The sequence below is a fragment of the Euwallacea fornicatus genome, chromosome 1 (assembly GCF_040115645.1).
Source record: "Euwallacea fornicatus isolate EFF26 chromosome 1, ASM4011564v1, whole genome shotgun sequence".
Classification (NCBI taxonomy): Eukaryota; Metazoa; Arthropoda; class Insecta; order Coleoptera; family Curculionidae; genus Euwallacea; species Euwallacea fornicatus.
Window position 1 is genome coordinate 7371455 of NC_089541.1, and position 21173 is coordinate 7392627.

At 34.7% G+C, this 21173-nt stretch overlaps 1 protein-coding gene across 5 annotated transcripts in view; it reads right to left on the minus strand.

Annotated features, from left to right (window-relative positions):
• Nucleotides 1-21173, minus strand: part of Ip6k (Inositol hexakisphosphate kinase) — a 33053-nt gene that overhangs the window by 4469 nt on the left and 7411 nt on the right. For 3 of the 5 annotated variants that reach the window (XM_066284127.1, XM_066284135.1, XM_066284118.1), the window contains exons 2-5: nt 7184-7457; nt 3685-3814; nt 720-843; nt 202-438 (exon numbers count right to left, since the gene is read on the minus strand). In XM_066284127.1, the coding sequence (XP_066140224.1) occupies nt 202-438; nt 720-843; nt 3685-3814; nt 7184-7357 (665 nt within the window). In that variant the 5' untranslated portion in view covers nt 7358-7457. Of the gene's footprint in view, nt 1-201; nt 439-719; nt 844-1154; nt 3815-7183; nt 7458-9646; nt 9798-21173 lie in introns of those variants that run through there. The other 2 variants (XM_066284146.1, XM_066284154.1) reach the window with 2 other exon arrangements.

Genomic DNA, 21173 nt, shown 5'->3' on the forward strand with positions numbered 1-21173 from the left:
ACTTTTCTACCTTTTTTAACGCGATGACTCAACTCGTCTATACTAAGAGAATGTCGCGTGAAACGCAAATTTAATTATTTTTAATCAGAACTATTTTTTTGAAAAATGCTTAGAAAAACTAACTTTATATATTTTTTAGGAATGATGCCGATGGAAAAGTGTCTTTACGTTCTGCGAATTATAGTAAAAAAATCCACTCACCTAACACCTAAACTAGCAGAAGTACTAGCAGCACACTTAGCCATCTGCTTCGTTCTTTTTTCGGCACTGGCATCGTCTCCGTGCTGCCTCGTCCCCATCTTCAAATCCAATATACAGGGTTGTCCAAAGTGCGAGGTAATGTTCTCCAACATAAGAAAGTATTGCTTGTTCGAGTTGTCCGACTGTGAGATGCTTTTAACTACATCCTTGGGATTCCCCGTGTGATGTACTCTCATCCTAAAAGTTGAAATTACATGAAGTTGCGTCCTTTCTTACTAGTGATGGAAATATAATTTAGCCAACCGAATGTAGGTATGTCTAGTTCGCAAATAAAAATCGGAATGATTAATAACCTTCCGAGTTAGGGGTTTAATGATTCAGACAATAGGGCAAGTGAGGGTGACGTCACTGCGTAGCTTAAATTGCGTGATGGCCACCTGATTTGGCAGGCAGTGACTAAGGCTACTGAGCTAAAAACGTTTGATTAAAAATCGAAGTGTTATAACAGTGTTCCTTACTTTAAAACGTCCTCTCGCTTCCTCTTCCTGTCGATTTTAATACTTTTAGTACTGTCATCTCTAAAACTAGGACTGTAGCGTTTATCCATCTTTGATCCGCTACATAACGTGGCCTGCATCACCCCTGAAACAATTCGCAGAAACATGTAGACGACTGTCTATCCGACTATCACAGAAATTTCTTTCAACTTTCTGAGAAGTTTACAATTAAAGTTGCTTTGTCCAAGAATTAAGACGTGATTTAATGACTTGGAAAAAGATTAGGTTTATATGTGACAAAATACTTAAGGTGATTAAGCTACATTGCAGTAACAGAAAGTGTCCCTATAAATTATGACCTAACATACACGCAATCGAGGGATGCTTTCAAAATGCAGTTTTCGCAGATCGCCATTTGGAAAGCACCCTCGGCAAGTAAGATGATAAAAGTCCAACCCGTAAAAATGTAGCAGAGTAGTACGATACAGGTCCATACAAACCCATTGCACCATGACAAAAGTGGCTTTTGGGCATGGGCCGACAACGACTGTCGTTTTCGGATTTTTCGGTCCGCAGGCAGCCGCCATCTTGTCGCCTTCTTGTCGGCAGGGTGGCCCTCAATAAAACAATGAAAAGGTTTTTGTGGAAATTGACATGAAAAGGCACATGCGCGCAACACACATTCAGGATTATATTGGCATGGCAACATTTTCTCATTTTGGCACAAAGTTTGGGTTTGTTGCCGGATGAGGAGTTACTAGTGCGTGCTTCATATACAGGGCGATTCAAAAGATTAATCCTTTAGAAGGTTATTTCTAGCGTAGTTTTAAGACAGAAACTTCGGATGAACAAGCGCCCTTGATAGTATCGGCAAGAAGAGTGTGCAATTTGCATTGGTACGTGTACCACTAGTTTTCCTTAAAATACATATTAGAAACTACACTGAAAATCTTCTACTATCATAAGACCAACGGGAACCAACACGAGTCTCCCCTGCAAAGTGTTCATTAGGTATGCTCCCTTTTTCTTCTTGCAGCATATTGTCCGTTGCATAAGTGTACTCCTTACTTATTTGTATCAACTATTATTTTCAAAAGAGTATCTTTCCGAAACATCTAAAAAAGGAAAAAAGAGATCGAGCTGTCAAGCAGCCGGTTTCCATATTTCTTTCAGTATCCAAAGCCTTAGAGAGGGCTCGAATATTAATTTCGTAAAAAACACTCGAGTGCTTGAAAGCACTCAACTCGGTTTCGGGTCTTGAAGATGTACTGAACTACCGATAGGGACTTCAATCTTCTTGCAAAGTTGAATTTGGAGTTGAGGATCGCTGGGCTATTCTTTGGCCTGTCCAAAGCTTTCGAGAAAATAAATCGCAACCTCTTAGTTAGTTAGAACGTCTCTATAACACTAGGCATGGCACACAAGTCTTGCGCGCTAATTTTCTAAAATTCTGATTCTTGTAAAAGAAATCAAACCCTTTGAATAATGGGAAATAGTCGCTGCATTATCCCAATTCTACTAGACTTGGACAAACTGCATCCGAAGGCTGCCATTCACTATTCTTAAAATATTGCGTTAGTGCAATGGCCAACGAAGTTTCCTTGGACTTACCCTTCATTGAAATGCCCAACTTTCGGATCGTCGCCTCGAAACTCAGGAGGAGAGTGCGTAGTGTAAGAACAATAGCTAATCTTAATTCAGTTTTGTATTTATTGTTTTGTGAGCTATTTTGTGAATTAATTTAAATTCTTATTAAATAGCACAAGAAGAATTTTTGGTAATTTATCCCATTTTTGCCGTTTGTATAGCGCTTAAATTTTGCAATCAGCTTTTATTTAAGTTGAATTTATAAACAAATTGAGCAAAATCTAAAAATGGAAAGTTTTCATCAGTGAGTTTTTCGAATTTAATAAAATTTGTAGAAAAATATTTCTTGTCAAAATGGTGTACCAAGCGTTTTTTTCCCTTTAACCTTAAGTCTTAGAGCACATGTTTTGAACCTACAGACATCGATAATTTCTAGTCAAAAATGGCCCATATGTGAGGGCACAAACACACACACGTCACATTGAATAAATAGTCGATGATAGTCAAATGTGCCTTATCCAATATAATCCAATCCATGTACTTCATAAGTTAGATATTATGTCGAAGTCAAAATCAATACTCTGTGAAGTATACTTACCCCACAACATTTAAATATTTACTTACTTTGCATTAGATCACCACCAAAATACTATCTAAATGACGCAATGCAAATACTGACGTAATTGTGTTAATAAAACTCTTAGATTGAGAAAATCGACAAAACTGTGAGTAGAACAATGGAAAATTGCCCATTGTCTAACTTTTATGTCCTGGGTTTATAACCAACAGTCATCCAAACCATTCATCCACTGAGACGAAGTAATAATGTAAGTAGAAATAAAAAATTGTTATGTTACCTTCATAACATTCAGCATTCATTGCTTGGAGGGTAAAGGGTAAAATTAAAAATAATAATTAAACAAAACAGTTTGTTACAACTCCATTATAAAGGAGAGATGAATTTTGTTAAAAGGTTGGAGTATGATAAAAATGGTTTCGCTATATGTCTTGAGACTGAGTTAAAACTGCAATGAATTGAGGTATGCATTTGCCTTGGTAATTTTTAAGACCACTTTGTGTTGTCATGTACTTGAAGACACGTGTAAAATCACTGACTGAGTGAGCAACGCTGGTCCCAACTTACTTTTTTTATTTTAACGTTCAAAATACACAATAATATAGAACATAATAACAATAATATAGCAAAATACTGTTTATAATCACAGACAACACTATCACATGAGATTAAAAAATTTAACTTTGCACATTCTTATCGTCACATAACACGAATGAGTTGTTCACAATTATTGTAATAGTGATCCTTAGATCTAGAGTCCAGATTTTATTATAGTGTCCGCTATTGGGTTCACATTCATTGGGAAAATATTACTCAGCTTACCTTTATATTTGGGAACGAACATTTTTATGTCTTGGTCTTGGATGTTTTGGTAAAAGTCGAGTTCTCGGAAGTTGAGCGGCTTGCATATCGTACTGGAGTTAAGAACCATCAATCTCGTGTGTCCGCCAACCTATAGAAGAGCAAATTTGATTAAAATATGTAAAAGTATGCAAAGACTTGAGATAATTTTAAAGATCAGAGAATTAAGAAGCCAATCTTGCATGTTCAGCAACCCAAAAACAAGCAAAATTTTGCAGGAAATGAATGAATTTCGATCATCTAGATTTAGTATCGTACAAATGTTGCGATGTATAATATATACCACTTCGCTTCGTTATCGAATAAATATTTCATTCGTGAACTTACGTGAATACAAAGTGTTCGTAAAGTTAGGCATATATCCAGTTTTTATGATTTTTTTTAAATCCTCGAATATGTCAACTTTGTTTTAAAAAAGTGCTTTATGTGACATATTGTTTGTATCAGTGACGTCAACCATATACAAATATGACGTCATCAATAATTTTTGTAAATGACAATTCCCGAGGGTTTCCCCAGAATGTGAAAGTATGTCATTTCATCTTTGTGACTATGCAATATAATTAGTATGTTATATAATAATAAAAAAATCGATAATAAAAAACTCAAAATTAGAATATAAACTATTTCATTTAAGTTAAAAAAACGTCCAAATTGAAAATTAATTTAAATTTCAGTCTTCTAAGTGGTGAGTAAATTCCTGTTGGATTCTCTGCAAAATATCCCGTCTCATGCTGTTGCACAAGATTCTTAACCCGTCTTTCAGATCTTCTTCAATGTTGTCCAGTCTACTTTTCCACACTACATTTTTAAGATGACCCAAGAGAAAAAAATCCAACAGATTGATGTCTGGAGATCTCGGCGGCCACTCGACCACATCTTCCAATGCATCTATTCGGAAATATCTGTTTAAGGTATTCGCGAACAATTATCGAAAAAAGGGTTGAAGCCCTATCTTGTTGAAACCATAAGTTTGAATGATTTTAGGGACACCCTGCATATTCTTGTTTAATCACGATTGATTAGAAAGTCATTCACATCTGAACCTTTTGCGTTGTTAACAATATTTACATCGCAATCGGAAACACTGCGAATTATTGTCCGTTTATCAGGGTTATATTGAAATAACCTTTGCATGCACAAAGCAAAATTGAGCATATGGGATGTTATACAAATAAATAGATTTTAATGGAAATTAACCAAGATACTTTTGCAAAGCTTGATATTTTTAGATACGGATGGGGTTATCTACATTATACATGCAAATATTCAATGACCGGAATCGGGTTTGAACTGGATCAGAGAACATGAGAAAAAGACTGGCAGTGTGAGAACATTTTTATCACCAGATGGGACATTAAAGTCGTGACGGTCACGTCTAAATTGAAAGATATGATTTTAATTTGGATGTAGCACAATAATCCCGATTACGTAACAGAAAAAGTTTCCATTTACTGTGAGCTCCTTGGAATGTCCAAAGACTTCAGAGCCTTCAATGAAATCCCCCTGACTTTAAATTAAAACATTCTCCGATAGACTGAAAACTGAGGTTTATACTTTCCATTACCATTAAACATAACAATAGTTTAATGAGGTTTATTAAATTATGTGTGTGGCAATATGCCTATCGTGGTAATCCAAGGAAGGCCAACAGCGTTCAACAGTCAATGACGATAAATAGTTGTTGCAAATTGAAGCTATCTACGAACGTTTTCATTTTCATTATGTAACGGCTTTCAAAATTTCATAATTCAGCACTTCTAATATAAAAAAGGACATAACAATGCGAAAGGGAAATGAAAGTGACTCTCTCAAATCTTCGTTGTAAGCAGTATTGTAATTATGTGGAAGATGTATGTCATTGTGGTCTAGTGAAAGCATAGATATAGAGGATTTTACTGTGTTTTCATCATCATGAAGGTGAAATATCAGATATAGATATTTCACCTTCAAATTTGGAAACAGGTCAGATAACCGAATTCACCCGGAACTCTCTGCTATCAGTGACTATCACGAAAATAAGCAATAAGAAAAAGCAGGGATTGGCACACTGTACACTGGCTGTATCCGTCAAATGAAAAACCGATATATTCTTCAATTCAGTCACGTTATTTATCTTAATGGGTCATAAAAAAAAGATTTTCTTAATGTGGTCATGGATACCTGAGTAAATCACAGCAGGTATCCATGGCGAAGTTGACATCTTGAAGTCATCCCCGAAATTGGGGATACCTCGGGTGTTTCCATAAAAGGCTGAGCTGATGCCTGCATGTAGTTTCCTCTATGTTTTCCATCATTTCCAGGCTACATTCTAGACTTGAGTATTAAAAAAAGGGGAAACCCCTCAAACAATGTTAAAAACTGAACTTTAATGAGTTTTATTAAAAAGGCCATATTTCTGAAGAGAATGAATAAGAGAGGCGCTATGGAAAGTTCAGAGCGACTCCCCCTTCCCCATACTTCTAACTGCAAGAAATTTGAACCAGGAGACAGGGACGGATTAAAACAAGGCCCCTGTGTAATCAAAATTATTTCGCTTTCTTCTGACATCTCCGGTATTTTTTTACGATTTATTTTGTTTGAGTCATGTTAAAATAAATCTGAAAGTATATTTTCTTTTTAAACGAAATGAAGCTAATTTTGCTCTCTTTGACTTTTTATCCTATTTGACTAACCGCCTGCAACTAAATGATGCTTTAAATCGTCAAAAAGTGTTATGAATTTGTTAAATGTTTAGACATGCCGGAACTCCAATTTCCGTGGTAAGCAAAAGGACCGTTTTATGCACGCCGTATGGTGCATAAAACGCCGATTATGATGCATACAAAAAATACAGGATGTAATATATTATTATGGAGATATTTCAGGGAACGATAGTTGTCTGTAAAATAATAAAAGATGGAAATAAATCCATGGTTAAAAACGCATCATTTTTGATATACAAGGTAACAAAGTTTCACATTTTAGTTTTATTTTTATCGATAGATAATTTTGCTCATTAGGTGACGGACGCAAATATACTGCAAGATACTGAAAAGCTAAAGAGTTGAAGAATTAATTTAAATTTGGTATCAAAATTCATACAGAACGTGCCAAAAAATATCACGCATAAAATAGTATATGACACAAAAAATATAACATCCTGTATATGCGAACCGACAATTTTTATGTTTTGTTGTAAATGGTCTTAAAGAAAATAAACGTAGGAACTATACGTGAGAAACACGCAAAATATAAGGAAAAATGTTAAACTTTGCCACCCTGTGTATCAAAAATGGTGTGTTTTTGACCGTGAGAGTGTTACAAAATTTAATTATTTTACTGAGTAATATTGCTCCCTGATATATCTTCCTATTGATATGTTACACTCTCTGCCGTGCACTCCTTTGATAAGCTACAACGATCTCGGTGTCAATATTAGTAAATACTTTCTTCCACGTAATAATCGCATGTCTCTTACCTGGTTGCTCAAAGGAAACAAATCAACTTCTCCATTCTCCTGAGACCCAAGGACCTGTTTTTCACTAGCACAACGCAAACCATTATTTCCAGTAACATCTGCAGTAAAATTACCGCGTTTTCCATGAGATGATTCAGTATCTCCCATGCCCCACTCCGCCAACAAGTAAACCATCCCTTCACACCACTGGACAACTGGACCTCCTCCTGCTTTTCACTGTTTATATACGAAAGTCTTTAACGTCTGGAACGATCCACTTGAGTACTGGTACGATCTGAAACACACCAAAGTACTGATTAGACTGATGCAAATGGAATGATGAACAATGTTTATGATTATTGCGATGATTGCAACATCTGTAATAATGGGATTTTGACGAACTTAGTTTACTTGGAAGTAAGGAGTCTAATGTAAACCTGTCGAATTGTAAATTTTGGTCAACGAGAAGATCGCAATAAATAGAAAGTACCAGTTACGGCATCGTAAATAAAAATGTTCGATATTCAATGGAAGTACTAAAAATGTTAATTATCAGGGATGATTTACAGCTGATGTCCCATTTTGGAGTGTGGTAATTAAAATTTTTCGTGTTTGTCTTCTGATATACACACTCTGTAACACATATCAAAATGTGCAGTTCAAGGATTCCGAATTAATGTCGGTACATATTAGAAACGCCTTAAGTACGCGCAGTCCGTACGTACATGGACGTAAACGTATTCTTTTCTGCACGTTATGCGTACCCAATACGTATATTTTACAACAAAATGTATTATACTTAGTACAATTTTCAATTAGCTGTAGCACTGAACTGCTCAAAACTTGATTGACTTGATTACCTATCAGTCTTATCAAATATTCTTATCATTTTTTTTCCGGAATTTCCTCAAAGTTATAGGAAGGTTTTTTGGCAAGTTCTTCCTCTCAGCCTATCTCAAAAATACTTCAAGTCTCATAACGAAAATCTGGACAATAAAGTTTATGTTAGGCACAAACCTCGACACACTGGAAGGCACTGTTCGAGTGTCGTAGTTCGAATCAGAGAGAAATCCCGATTTTTTCGTAGGAAATTTATGAAAATTTGCAGTGTTAGACGAAACACGACTCTTCAATGCTCTCTTTGCTGCTTAAATCGCCCATTTTTTGCGTTAATAAGAAAACTCGGCCACACGACAGTTTCAATGTTTCGGTAAAAAAGACAGAAATTGTTCATTTTTCTAATTGAACTGAACATCATTTGTCTATACAGAGAATACTAAAGAGCTCTCGTATATGACGACTTTGAACGTCTTTGAGAAAAAGCATGGAACGACCGTTTAAATGCTGCAGAGGAAACAAACCTACCAACTTATTTTGTATGACATGCTAGAATTGCTTAATTTGTTATGGTGGCTTTTTGCAGAGTACCATGCTCACAAAAGTACCAACAAAAGTACAATGATAACAAGATGCTCGTTGAAAACCCTAACAAAGATACTCATAATTTACACAATTAAATTTATATTAAAGAGCAAATGAAACAGAGACTCAAAATAAAACAAAATACTTAGTGAAATCCTTGAAAATAAAGTAGCAGATGTTGAAGGTTAATTTGATTCAGCACTGGAGATATTTACTATTTTAAACTAACCTTGAACTGGCGACATAAATTCTATATAAAACGAATAATTCAAATATATAAAAGCCAAGTTAAAAAAGAAAATTTTGAAAGTTAATTGTGGACTACTGGAAATGGTGACCACTGATGCAAAGATACCTTATCCGAAAGCTGATAGTTTTGTAAATACAGACAGTTGAAAATTAACATTTTAATTCGTTTATTATACATGATTAATAAATTATAAGATACAATTTGGTTATTTCACTTAGAATTTCTCATGTTATCATTGCATAGGGTTCGTTAAGTTGATTTTTCTCGAGAATGGATCGAGGTACCGAAGTGAAACTAGAATACGTAATTAATGGAAAAATTATTACTTTTTTAGGTTTTGACACAAATTTCATGTCGGTCGTACAGGATAAAAAGTCATTTACCGTAAATGTTGATGAAATTGGTCGTAAATTGCTGCCTTAATGAGCAGCACGAAAGCGGCAATACGTATCTTATTTGTCGTCTAAAAATAACTTTAATAAATTTTCTAAGTTCTACGTTCAGAATAATAAGAACAAAACCAAATTCGCAACTTTAACTTTCAACACCCTATATTTACGAAACGATGAACTTTCGGATAAGGCATAGTTGCGCCAGCGGCCACCATTTGTCGTGTAGCATCACATATTTTCGGATCTCCTATTGCTAATCAATCATCTTATACACAGAATAAACGAAATTTGGTCTTTAAAAATTTCTTTAAAAACGTACTGTATACTATGCATTAAGGGCGTATATCACAGTGCGTCTTCTAAATATACCTTTTAGATTTTCTATGTATATTCCTAACTAAAACATGAAATTATACCTACTTATTTATCGGCTACTTGATTATTTAGATTGATTTGTGATACATAAAAGCGTGAATTTATGTAAGGACAGCAAGCTTTAGCTGCCGTTTGATGATTTGCTTCAGGCTCAGTTGTATACTGTAATCTTAAACTCCACCTGTAGTTAAATTCAAGATTTTGACGGATAACCAAAGGAATATATGTTAAAACCGAGCCTTAAACTCCAGGTTGAGTTTAAAAGTACGGAATAGAATTAGGTCTTAGAGCAAGAACTCTTGCGAATATTAATATGAAAAATTTGCTCACTGACACTTTCTAATATGACAGATTTTATATGACAAGTGCGCATGTCGAGTTTACGGGAAGAATTTTTTCTCTCATGTGAATTAAGGCACTGAAAATAATCCTGTGAACGAATTAAACGTGTGTTGGTGTCTTAAATTCTTCGTTGCCTATTCACCTATTTCCTTTTTGCCCTGAGACGTAGGTGCGACTTAGCGATTGTTAAAATAAAAAATATATTCTGGAAATTTTTAAACAGTTAGAATAATCGAAAAATAGAATCTCAAAATTATTCGCTTTAGAATTAAAGTGCTATGGAAGGAAGTAACACAAAATCCCTGCGAATGCTCTCTTATAAGAGACCACCACAGCTGACTCCACCAACAATTTGTACACAGAGAGTTACATTCTTTAGGAAAAAAAACGTTTTCCTTGAAACCACAACCTAGTTGAAAGATTTCGGAAATGCTTCATTATATCATACTTAAAACCGACCGATTGTGACTCATTACCTACCGCACTTACGCGAAAAATTATCTTTACGGCGCTATTAACAAAGATTTACATATTTACCCATACAACTATATCAACTTTAAGAGAAAACAAGCCACAAAATTCTATTAACCATTAATTAAACTTGTTTTCGACAGTTTCGAATTGATCTTGAGTTATTTTAGAATAAACGCTTTGATCCACATTGGCTCAGACAAATAAGCGTAGTGACATCACTATATCAGGACACGTTAGGAAATCACCATGACGTGGTCAAGTTTCATTAGGAGCTATTTCAAATAAACAGTCAACAGCACTTGAAAATAAACCAGGTACAGAATCTGTAGGTGTAGCTGTTTTCTGTCTGAATGGTTTTTATCTATAAGCGAGTGCAATAGAGTAATTTTAAGTAAGTCTGCCTTTCAGTCTGGTGTAGGTGGTTATCAATAATAATATGCAAAAGTTGTTTTTAACTTGTTACCAACTTTCAGTTTTTATTCATCAAGTCTAGTCGGGGATTTCCTCATTGACCACTATTTGTGCACGAATAGTGAGTCACAACTTGAATGAATGAGATCACAAATCTGATCAGGGTTATTCCAGGTTAATTTTCGCATGATACACATTGACACATGCCACTATATGTTATTCGAAAGTTTGACATGCGCATGTATATAATTTTCTTTTGGATTACTACAAGACAAAGTCAAGGGTACGACAAGATATCTATTCTTCACGTAAAATTTGGTTTGAATTGTGTCGAAACTTTCCAGCAATGTCGAAATGCATATGTCAAAGAGAGAATTCCGATTTCGATATAACACGAACTCCATTATCACGCACGATCACGGATTTAAATATTTGTTGTAGCGATTAGTACCCATATGAGGCGATAATAAATGGAAGAAACGTGATTACACAAAATAAATGTTTTTGTTGGAATGAACACCGCACGTTCCGAATGATCACGAAAATCATGTGGAAGGACTGAGTTTAGATATTATTTGCGTGATTAGAGTGGCATAAGGCTCCAAGCTCTCAGAGAAGTGTTATTAGAGGCGCATCTAGACTGGGAGTAACTCTGTCTTCAAAACGCTTAAACACCTAAGAAGTAAACTTACACAGTATACATATATTGAACATTGCTTCTTGCTTCAAGGTATATGTGTATAGTGAGTTGCCTACCTTCAATTGGGTGTTAGCTACAATTACATTGACTACGTTCACATCAGTTATAGTAATCCTTGCGTACTGAAACAGCCAATGACTGATATTTTAGCCCTCTGAATGTTACAAATTGCTTAGCTTGCATAATCGTGGGAATGTGCAAGAGACTCCAGATGTCATGTCATGTGAGTGTTGAGTCGAAGAAATAAGTCGGTGCCAAATCAAGTTAAATTCACTAAGAAATCGATAGAGTTGGGGGTGTTGTAGCGTTAGAATTGCAAAAATGGCCTCACTGAAATTGGAGAAATCACCAAAATAAGTATTTTTTCAAATATTTCAAGCGTTTCTAATCTAAAAAATAGTTTAGCAAAACTGCCAGTACCTAGTTCTACAGATGCTATGGATGCATAGATGTTCTCTTAACATCAGGAGGGACTCTCAACATTAAAGTGCTCTTGTGCGTATTTTTGTATCATGTGAAAACTCACATAAAAAGCAACACGATTTTACTGCATTAAACCATTTTAGTGAGTCAACGTTATTTGGATATCGTTACGTAGAAAAAGACAATTCATATGCTATTATTACCCAATATGCACTATACAATTTATTTTCTATATTGACAAAAGTGTTGCTGGTTCACTTATTCTAAAATATCGTGATGTTTAATAACAAATCTTAAAGTTTTATGAATCATTTTTACCATTAAAATATAGCCATTATCAAAGTCAGGTCTGAATTATTTTTATAATATAATAAAGCCATAAAAAACTATGTGGCACCACTTTTGTCAGAAATTCCATGTCAAACAATGATGATGATACGAATTTTACTTTCACACGCACTCATACACCTGCAGGCATATAAATACATGTAATAATAATAATATTCTATACTCCATAACAATATACAGGATGGAAAATATCATCATGAAGATACTACGTGTTTCAGAGGGCGATAACATTCTACAAAATAACAAACAATGTTAATAGATCCATGATTAAAAACACGCCATTTTCGATATACAAGGTGTCAAAGTTCCTCATTCTATTTTTATTTGTATCAATAAATAGTTTGCAAAATTTTACGAAAACGGTGTAAAACACGAAAATACTACAAGAGACCAAAAAGCTAAAGAATTGAAGAATTGATTTAAATTTGGTATCAAAATTCGTACAGGATGTGCCAAAAAATATCGTACATAAAATAGTACATGACAAAAAATATAATATTCTGTATATGGCAACCGACAAGTCTGATACTTTATTTTAGAAAGTTTTAAAAAAATAGGAAATTTGAAAAATTTAACTTAAGGCATACATGAGAAAACGACCTTGTATATCGAAAATGGTGCGTTTTAGACCATGGATCTATTAGCATTTTTTATTATTTTGCAGACTGCTATCGGGCCCGGAAATATCTCCATGGTGATATGTTACAGCCTGTAATCTGTATATCTCCTACGATTCTTCTCAGAATATATGTATGATCTATTATAGGGATTCTGACATTGTTATCTTATCTTCACCCATCACTCTGGATAATTTATAATCTTTACGAGTGTTCAATAAATTTAATAATCCGAGGAAATAGCGTTAATTTTAGCCAAACAAAGGCGAACACTCAACCACTAAATTAATTATTATTCTCCTGTTTCGAGTCATTATTTTTTGGTAAGTCGTAAATTAATTTCAGTAATCATCACTAATTATTGCAGTGAAAAATAAAATATTAGAAAATTTCTTTGCGAGATGCCAAATTCTCAAGACATGAAGAAAAAGGAATGAGGACAATGAAAGATACCAGAAAGAAAAAGAGTAGAAAGATGGCGAAGGAAATAAGTCGATAACTGGGGTTGTTGAAAGGAGACAACTGCATTGGGAATGAAATGAAGCAGAAGCATCCTGAGACCTTCATTTGAGTTTTAATTTCTATTTTCATTTCTTTCCTTCACCTCTAAAAAATATATCGTTATTGCTACAAAATCGTGTATAATGTACAGTATCGGCCTTGAGGGCGATGGGGAGGGGGTAGTAGGTTGGGCGTCAGCTTAAGAAGGGCAGCGGGCTTTCCTAGTCGGCGGTTTGCCTTGGAAGTAAAGGAGTGGTTTTGCCCATGGCGTAAGACTTGCTAAGGCCAGCCCTGCATATCTAAAAGCTAAGAAAGACTTTTTCTGCGAAATTTGTTTTTTATTCGACTAGCGCTATATATCCATTATCTACAGATATTTTCTTCATTACATAATATTTCATCAAATTGATACACGAAGATATACCCAAGCAATGCACCGAACCCATTAACACTCGAGCCAATTAACCGCATTTCCGTAGTCAAATTTTAACAAAAAAAATAAAATAAATAAAAGTGATAAATTCGCAACAAATTTATCGTTTGCGGAACTATGAGAATCTCGGGTGCCGAAAAAATCGACCTTTGTTCGTATTATGATCGTGCCGTGTCGGTAGAGTCAACATGTAAGACCAATTTGCGGTTTTTGGAAATAATACGTTAATTGGTTGTTAGCATAGGTGTGTTAAACGAACGTTCACACCTCAAATAATGAGAGTGAAAATTGGAATGGTTTGTTGACGTAACTTTGAGAAATCCGCCGCACGAGCTTAATGAAAAGCAGTTTAAGTCACCTAAAGCAACGCATTAGAAGCAAAGCGAAGATAACGTGCGGCATGACTCAAAAAATATTAGCTGTTTAGGGCGCACGCTTCACCTAGACAGTACCGACCCTATGTGGGGGAGGATCCAGGTTGGGTGACGGCCTCAGGCGGTGGTTCTTCTTAGGGTAAGGGGGAGGTGATTAAAAATATCGCCCATGGTGAAAAACTTGCGGAGGCCGGTTATGCGCCCATGGCTTCACATCTTAAAAATTTTAACTAAAAACATTTATGTATTTTTACGATTTTATTTCTATGATTGTGCTAAGAGAGCACTCAACAATCACCTACGTCTCCTTCTAATAATAAACCAATTCTCTAAAATAAGTTACAAACAGAAGGGGATCTAAAAGAAAAACAATGGGTGGGCACCCTCATTTGCGTATTTTTAGGCACATACGCGTCAGATTCAAGTTGTTTACAACATAGCAAAGGATTTACTTAATTAATGGTGACTTAAACTTACGAAGTTAATTAATTAACAGCTGGCAAAAATACCCAATCGCCAGAGGGAGTCGCAGTAGAACCAACAGTCACATCAACGCATCAGTTGAATGTGAATTCCGTGCGACATGTGAATTATTTGTTTTGACTGCTTCATTAATTTCTTTCACAACATTTAACACGTACTAGTGGTGGTTGAAATTGGCGTCTATGTTATCCATGGCGTCATATTTTTCGAAAGCATCATAAATCTTTTAGTTACATTTCCTAATTTTACAGATAATAACTATTTTACAATATTGATAATAAACCCTTCTGACATACAGCCACGACTGATGATGCAAGTCGCATTTCTGGCACATAAGTATTTTTAAAGATAGCTAACACAGTTAAACAGAACTGTCGATAATACGGGCATTGAGTCAATTATTCATCTAAGGCTTAAAGTATTTGGCACGATGGCAGGGTTAATCATTCCAAAGACAAGGATGTGGCTTGGCGTTGTAACAGACACAAATTTAAGGAAGAAGAAAGCCCCTCATTGAAGTGCCTAAGAAAAGGAACTTCTATAAGGGTTACCTAAGGGAGAGTCACCGTCGCCATTTCGTCAATAATTTGACATACTGTGAAAATTCACTCTAGAGGAAGCAAAAATTCATTATGCAGACTGAGTGGAAACATATGACTTATTTTGTGAATGGTTTTTACATTAAATTAAATTATCCAATAAATTTACTTTAATACGCCAGTTTAATCTGCGAGTCTTCAATTATGCATAACCTCTCGTGGCACTTTTCAAAATCTCTTCTTGAAGACGTTGAAAGCGGACTTCGACGATGTTTAAATTCTGGAAATAACCCCAAGGTAATCCAATTTGTGTAAACGAATGCGCAGAAATATTTTTAAGAGGTTTTAAATATTTTGGCTCCCGAAGGTTGATTTTTCGGTAAATCCCCATTGTTTTTTATTTATTTATTCTTTGGGTATAAATAGAAGAAGGCTTTGTAAAAACGAGAAGTTCAAGAGCTTCCGTTGATTCTGTAAATTAGGAGTAGATTTGGTGGTTATTCACGTACAGATTTACCTACCTTTTTGCAATAACATGTATTGTCATTTTGTTGTTAGTGCTCTTCTTATGTTGTTACGAAGAATTTGTAAGAAAGTGAGACTTAACACTTGAAAAAAGTCTTGAATCTAACAGATATGAAGCAATAATCTGCAGATAATTCTTAGTTGTGCCAAACATGGCGCAATACATAGGCATAAAGCGATTCTAAAAAATGGTATGTTACCAATACCTTTTTCTTGCAAACAGCATTATAGAAGACAATAGATATTGCAACATTTTCTAGAAAAGAACGTGACAATGAAACAATTATCGACTTAATTTACCACAAGATAAAAAAAATTATAGCTTTCGAAACGGAGATTTTCAAGGAAAATTTACTCATACAACGTTCAAAGCTTATAAAAATTCTTGATTAATTCAACAAATACACGTCACTAAATAAATCTTTTAATTTTAACCAAATCAGTTGCATTATAAATTAATATTCACTGCAAATTAATGCTAAATATATTCGTTCATTAACAAAGAAACATGTAGAAATCTTAGTTAAACAGGTGTTCTCAGGTTTTTTGAATTTCTACAATGTGCTGTGTATTTTTAAATTGACTGTGGTGGTGCCAAAATTTATGCTTGCTTAGTGGTTGTTAATATGTGTATTTTATTAAAATTCACAATTGTGAATCAATTATACAGTCATAGTGTAAGTTAATAAATGGCGTAATAAGAATTTCCTAATAGATAAAACACCAAAACGTTTGAACCACAAAATTGGTGCCAATTTAATTATGTTTTTACGGTTTCAATTGGTATTTAAAAAATGACTCGTGTTAGAAAATCCCATTAGTTGATGACATTAAACCGGATTATTCAATTATAACAATGACCAAAGCAAATTGATTCAATTTATTTCGTGACGAATATTTATTTGCAGGACTTTAATGCAATTTATTGCTTGATTTATTTATTGGAACAGGTGGAACATTTTTAGCTAGTTTTATAAAATTTTATTACGTTTAAAGTATTACAGTTTGTTATTACTATTTCATTAGTTTATTTTTATGAAAATCATCATTCCAAATATCTGGAAATATTGTCGACCAAGGAAGTTCAATTCGTATTTCCAGACATCCAAATGAATCCTTGAGACAGATGACATAACAAAGTAAAAAAATCACAGCAGCGACCAAGATGATAAAGTATCCCCAGAACAGACGATGGAGTTTACAAGAATAAAAAGAAAAATACATAAAAATTTCTATGATTTAAATCACGAATCGAACGAAGAGCGCATATTCTACGTGAGCAAATTACATTCAGAGTTCTGAGTCCGGAATCCAAAAGACTGTACGCCAAACCCTCTACGTGAACTCTAATGTCGCATTCGGACATATGTACCGATCTACATTCAGTGTGGCAATATGCCCGACTTTTTTTACTGTCCTTCTTTTATTATGATGTGTGCTACTTGATCAGACAAACGTAAATCGCCTTTCGCAAATATATTGCCGCACTCAATGCGCACTTTTCCGACGCTCAAATTCGACATAAACAGGGATTTCACAGAACAATTTCATACCTTTTGCTCGACCCTCCCTATGCCATATGGCCATAAAACTGCGTTCCCCGCTTGATATTCCCAATATCGCAGAATATCCTCCGGATTCTTTTCAATTATATGCTACTTCCTTGCATGACATCAGATACCATTATTCAAATATTGCTTTGTTTAGTGCCCCTTTTCCATGTTATAGCTTTATTAGTTATTTGGACGTGTGTCCCACATTGCTTCAAGAATTTACCTTTTGTTTGATCCCAACTTTGAAGTACTAGGCGGTAGATCATGTTGATTTCGGCAGAGCGGCAAGAAATATCTCCAAATCAAAGGGCACATCATAAATTTTCATTACAGTCAAAGAGGTCAAATGAAATAATAACTTGGAAGAAACGCTATCATAGGATACTAAGTAGCTATTATTGCCGCTGGTAGACGGCCGCCTCAGGTAACTCAGAGATTAAAGGACCAGGACTCTCAACAAGCGATTTACAGGTCTTTTTATGTATGTCGATGGTTTTGTAATTATACAGGGTGTCCCACAAGTGTTTCATTATATTTCAGTGGGTAATAGTACATTGAAAAATAATATGACTCCCTATATAAACCATATTCCAATAATGCTTTATTAAGAAGATACAGGGTGTTAAACTTAAAACACACCTGGAATATTTCAACGTATCAGAGTATCAATGAACAGGCGAGCTCAATTATGTATTAAACAAAATGGCCACCAATTTGAACAATTTCTATAATGTTATAGCAAATTAATAATATTTAAAACAAACTTAATATTATTAAAACCATTTAGAGAATATCGTGCATATAGACGGTATTCAATTTTTTACTGGCAAACGATACGTCGGACGAAAAAGAGTCAAGTGAGCATTTTTCTTCTAAATGAAATTAAACTTCTAAAAATAATTTTTATTTTGATAAAAAGCAGTGGCGCACCATCTTTTTCTTTCAAAATGTGCCTGAGAGGTGTCCGTACGCACGTCACTGGTGAAACGAAAAATAGCCCTTTTGCATAAATAAATGCGTCTACATTAACTCTCAAAACATGCCAAATTTCACTTACATATCTCAAACGGTTTTGAATATATCAATAAAAGTTAGATTTTTTAAGTAAAGTTTAACACCCTGTATCTTCTTAATGAAGCATTATTGGAATATGGTTTATATAGGCAGTCATATTATTTTTCAATGTACTATTACCCACTGAAATATAATGAAACACTTGTGGGACACCCTGTATATTATATTGTTTATTTATAGTATTTATAGTAGCTAAGAAAGTTGTGAAGTTTCCTCATCAGAGAAACTAGAAGTATATAGAGAGTTTATTGTTAAGAGTTACTCCAAGACTAACAATATATTAGAGAACTGTTAATGAACCAGTTGTGGTTGCGCTAATTTGTTGAGTTAATAGTGTTTACGTTACAAGCGCTGTTATTGGAATCATTCGGACCTTGAAATTGCAGCAATATGATATTTTGATCTTATATGCACCACCAAATTGTTTGCCCTCCCTCAGTAATCTAATAGTAATTTGAGAGTAAATATTTTCTCTCGTTATCAGTTTTATCAGGTGGTGAAAATTCCTAGCAAGATCAACGCAAATAATAATATTTGCCTCTTACGTATATTAGTGGGGTGATTCCAATGGTTTTACAGTTTATTTTTTGAAGTGTACGATATATTGAAGATATACTACAGCAGAGGCTCGGTAACGTAAATACGTGATGATGAAAACGTTTCACTAACGTAAACACAAAGGTCGTACTATAGGGTCAAGCGAAATGCGCGATAACGTAAACAATGTGTACGCTCGATGACGTAAACAGTTCTTGGCGACGGTTAACATTACGAGAAGCTATTTTAAATTTGCACATAGCCAGGAATACGGTTAATAAGAAAACTATTTAAAAATGTTGGAACAATCTCTTTTGTACCAATGATCAAGATGAAGATGTCGTTCGCCTAAGCGTAATTAGGTAGCAATTGCGATCCAATGGTGATGTCAGTGGATATGTTAAAAATAGTGAATCCCAACATTATTTGTACTCCAGGTGATATTAATTTATAGAACGAAGATAAGCAGACGAATGATGTTAATAAGGAGAAAGATATGGACAGCGAGGACGATGAGGACGTTCCCAATGATGTTAGGAAATATAGTGACTGGCGTGCAAGCTATAAAAGTTTTTAACCAAGTTTGGGTCGGGCTGGAAAAAAAGAGTATCATGAATGGATATTTTAGTCCTTCGTAAGTAACATTGGAAGACAATGTTAAGCGCCAATTTACAGAGACTAGAGATACAGATTATTTTTCTGCTAATTAAAAAATACTCATCACTATTAGAATATTTGTGGAATTATACCGCGACCGGTAGAACGTATGCACCACACATTTATGATTATTGTATGATCCTCTCTGAAACGAAACTGGTATATTAAATAAGTCTGTTTGATTTTCTATAAGGGGTAAATCATAATAAATTCCGAAAAAGCGTTTTATGGAATCGAAACTTGAAACTGCATTGCTGAGCCTATCTTTCAATTCTAGATGACTTCTAATAATACATATTTCCTCTGAAATTCAAAATAAAGGTACTTTATTCAGGAGCCATTTTCATAATTGTCGTATCTCCCCTATATGAAATGAGACAATCTAATTTTGCAAACTGCATTTTGAGTTTGCACGAACGCACAAACTTTTACCAAAAATGAAGTTGTCCGATAAATTCAAATAAAAAAAGTCCCATACGTTTCGTACTTTCTGCCGGTCACTGTAAGGACTGAACGGAAACGTTTCGATAGTGAATCACATTTGGTTTGAGTTAGTTTACATTATCGAGCGTCTGCTGCGTAACAAATCTTGCTTGAAGAAAAACTACTTCAGAGCAAAAGTCTTCCTAAAAATCGATTAATATTTTAGTCGAATTGCATGCCCTCATAGCAAATAATTTAGCCCCACGTGGAATCGAAAGTCCTTGGCTGCCACAAGTGGAAACGCTGCTTAACATTAACCATAATCTAAATGCAAATCACCATATGTTCGCCTCTCATGACAAGGCCTATTTATAATTTGGTTAACATTACAGCTCAAGTGAATCTGCATATGAATAATTATTGCAATTCGCTATTAGCTTTGAAGAGCCAAAACAGCTGACTCCGTTTTGTCTATAAAAATGAAAGTGAATAGTAAGAAAGCGGTTAATACAGCAGATCTGTGTAACTACAAAGTATAACGAAAATCTAGGCCAGGCAATAAACAAAGACTTCCTGCTTTGTTGAAACCGCGATGTGTGGAAGTCTAGAAATAGCCATAGCGAGGAAAAACGTACGCTCTAAATCTTGACCTAAAAATACCCGGTCACAAAAAGGAAACCGACTTTAATGCCACATTAACCTTTAGGAACATTTCCTTGGAAATATAATTTCAAAGTGTTTTACGGTCAGTCACTTTGCAGAGGTCAGTCGTGGAAATTTATGTTGAATCATAATAATAAGTTGAATTCGAGATAGGAATTCGGATATAACCCACCGAAAAACGGGACGCCGCCCTATGTCGCAAGTCGTAAGATTCATAATGCTGCGTGGGAAGTTGCGAAAAACACTTAAAATTCAGGGCTTCGCCGTTCCATGAACGGCAAGGCATAATATATTTATAATATGCCAACAACTGCCAAATCTTCCTGTAATAAGTCAGGAATGCTAATATTTTTATAAACGCTTATAAATATTGATATTATAGAGGTAGCTTGTTCTTGAAAATCCGAAACATTCCGTTCGATCGCGCATTTCTCAGTTCCCTGTTTTCAATTTTTATTGATATCAATGAATTTCATTATTAACAATTAAATATAT